Here is a 1630-nt window from a genome sequence, read left to right as displayed (position 1 = left end):
TGCTGAGATTGAAAAGCGCTTTGCAAAGAGCGATAAGGCGGAAACAAGTACTCTGTTACAGAACTTGATTTCCATGAGGTATCAAGGCAAGGGAAACATAAAGGAATACATTATGGGAATGTCCAACATCGTTTCAAAACTTAAGGCCCTTAAGCTTGACATGTCAGAAGACTTGCTCATTCATTTTGTCTTACTGTCCCTTCTTGCACAATTTAGTCAGTTTAAGATTTCTTATAACTGTCAAATGGAGAAATGGACTCTTAATGAGCTCATCCACATGCCCTGTTTGTCGCGCCAACCTTGTTTCCACACCAAGCGAAGTTGTTCCCTTTATGACGATTCAACTTCCGGATCAAACCGACCCGGAACCGGACCCGGTCCACGTTGATGAATTCAGTGGAAGACAAGGTACAGTGATGAAGGAGTCTCCGAAGTTGAGTAATAACAATTCGGTTAATCAGAACCGTCCACGTAGATCAAGGTCAACTGGGTTTAGATTCACGAATTTGCTTCCACGCTCTCACTCGCTGGTTCAACGCGGTGAGAATTTGGAGAGGTTCACGTTGAGGTTGCCGGAGGAGGTGAGGAATCAATTGGTGACGTCAACGCTTAGCCGCACGAAGAGTTTAGGCGTAGCTTTCACACCCGAGAGTAGTGAGAGGAGGGGTTATAGGACACGAAGTGTTGGCAGTGGCTGTGGGAGGAACAATCTCGAGCGGTTGGACCAGTCGGATCGGAGAATGTTTCGTTGGATGAGTAGAGCGGGTTCCAACATATCAAAGAAGGTTACTGAGTTTAATAAAGATGACGTGGGAGAACGATCATCGGACCGGCTATTTTCTGGAAAGGAAAATGATATGTGAACTTGGCTTTTAAGTTAGGTGGATAGAGGTGGTGAGATAATTGCTTTTATACATTTTATTCTTATTTTGTACAATTTATTAGATTATGTTTTAGTTAATCAGTGAATGAGTGGATAGTATAAAAATATGGCGAGATAATTGTTTTGCTTTCATTTCACACAGGGTATTGTTATTTTTACGATAAAAGGTTTCATACAGTTGTGTATTTTTCCTTTTTAATTCTTTTTTAAAATCCCTTTTTAATTCTTTTTAAGATATCCATTTGCAGTTTTAGAAGAATTTTGGTTGCCAAGTGTTGCAGAGAGGGAGATGGAGATCACAAGTCCAAACATATCACATGTCTCAAATAATATTTCATTTCATGTCTTAAAACAATAAGATTGCTTCATCTTATTACCTTTTGCTTTTAAATTTTTATTTTATCCACGTGTTAATATATGATTGACTTGTGACATAAAATGGGATACAATTGAAGACAAGTGATCTCCATACGTAATGATGTATTTACTTTGTGTGTCAATGACATGAAGGTTTTCTAGTGTTTTAGTGTCATGGCTTGTATAATTTCCATGAGTTAATTAGGTCTAACGGAAATGAGTATGTTTTACCTATACTAGATGCAGAAAGAGTCTTCATAAGACGAGACAAGGCATATACATCATCTAACTCTTCATCAAAACCATTACTAGAGTCCTCCCAAATCATGTGTCTGCTGCACCCTATTTATATGAGAGTTCATTATCTAACAACTCGAGTGTAGGGAGTAT

General features: G+C 38.8%; 1 protein-coding gene across 1 annotated transcript; it reads left to right on the top strand.

The window, feature by feature from the left end:
- The first annotated feature begins 263 nt into the window (after positions 1 to 263).
- LOC109339810 (RING-H2 finger protein ATL11-like) lies at positions 264 to 1036 on the top strand. Its single transcript, XM_019577328.1, has one exon. It carries the CDS (start codon positions 264 to 266, stop codon positions 861 to 863), a length of 600 nt encoding a protein of 199 aa, XP_019432873.1. The 3' UTR covers positions 864 to 1036.
- Positions 1037 to 1630: the final 594 nt, after the last annotated feature.

Source organism: Lupinus angustifolius, unplaced genomic scaffold (genome assembly GCF_001865875.1).
Source record: "Lupinus angustifolius cultivar Tanjil unplaced genomic scaffold, LupAngTanjil_v1.0 Scaffold_113_40, whole genome shotgun sequence".
Taxonomy (NCBI): Eukaryota; Viridiplantae; Streptophyta; class Magnoliopsida; order Fabales; family Fabaceae; genus Lupinus; species Lupinus angustifolius.
Note: the sequence above shows the minus strand (reverse complement) of the source record. Positions and strands in the feature narration are given on the sequence as shown.

Excerpts from the sequence above, each read along its gene's own strand:
- LOC109339810 (XM_019577328.1), top strand. The coding sequence starts at position 264 with ATGAGCTCATCCACATGCCCTGTTTGTCGCGCCAACCTTGTTTCCACA.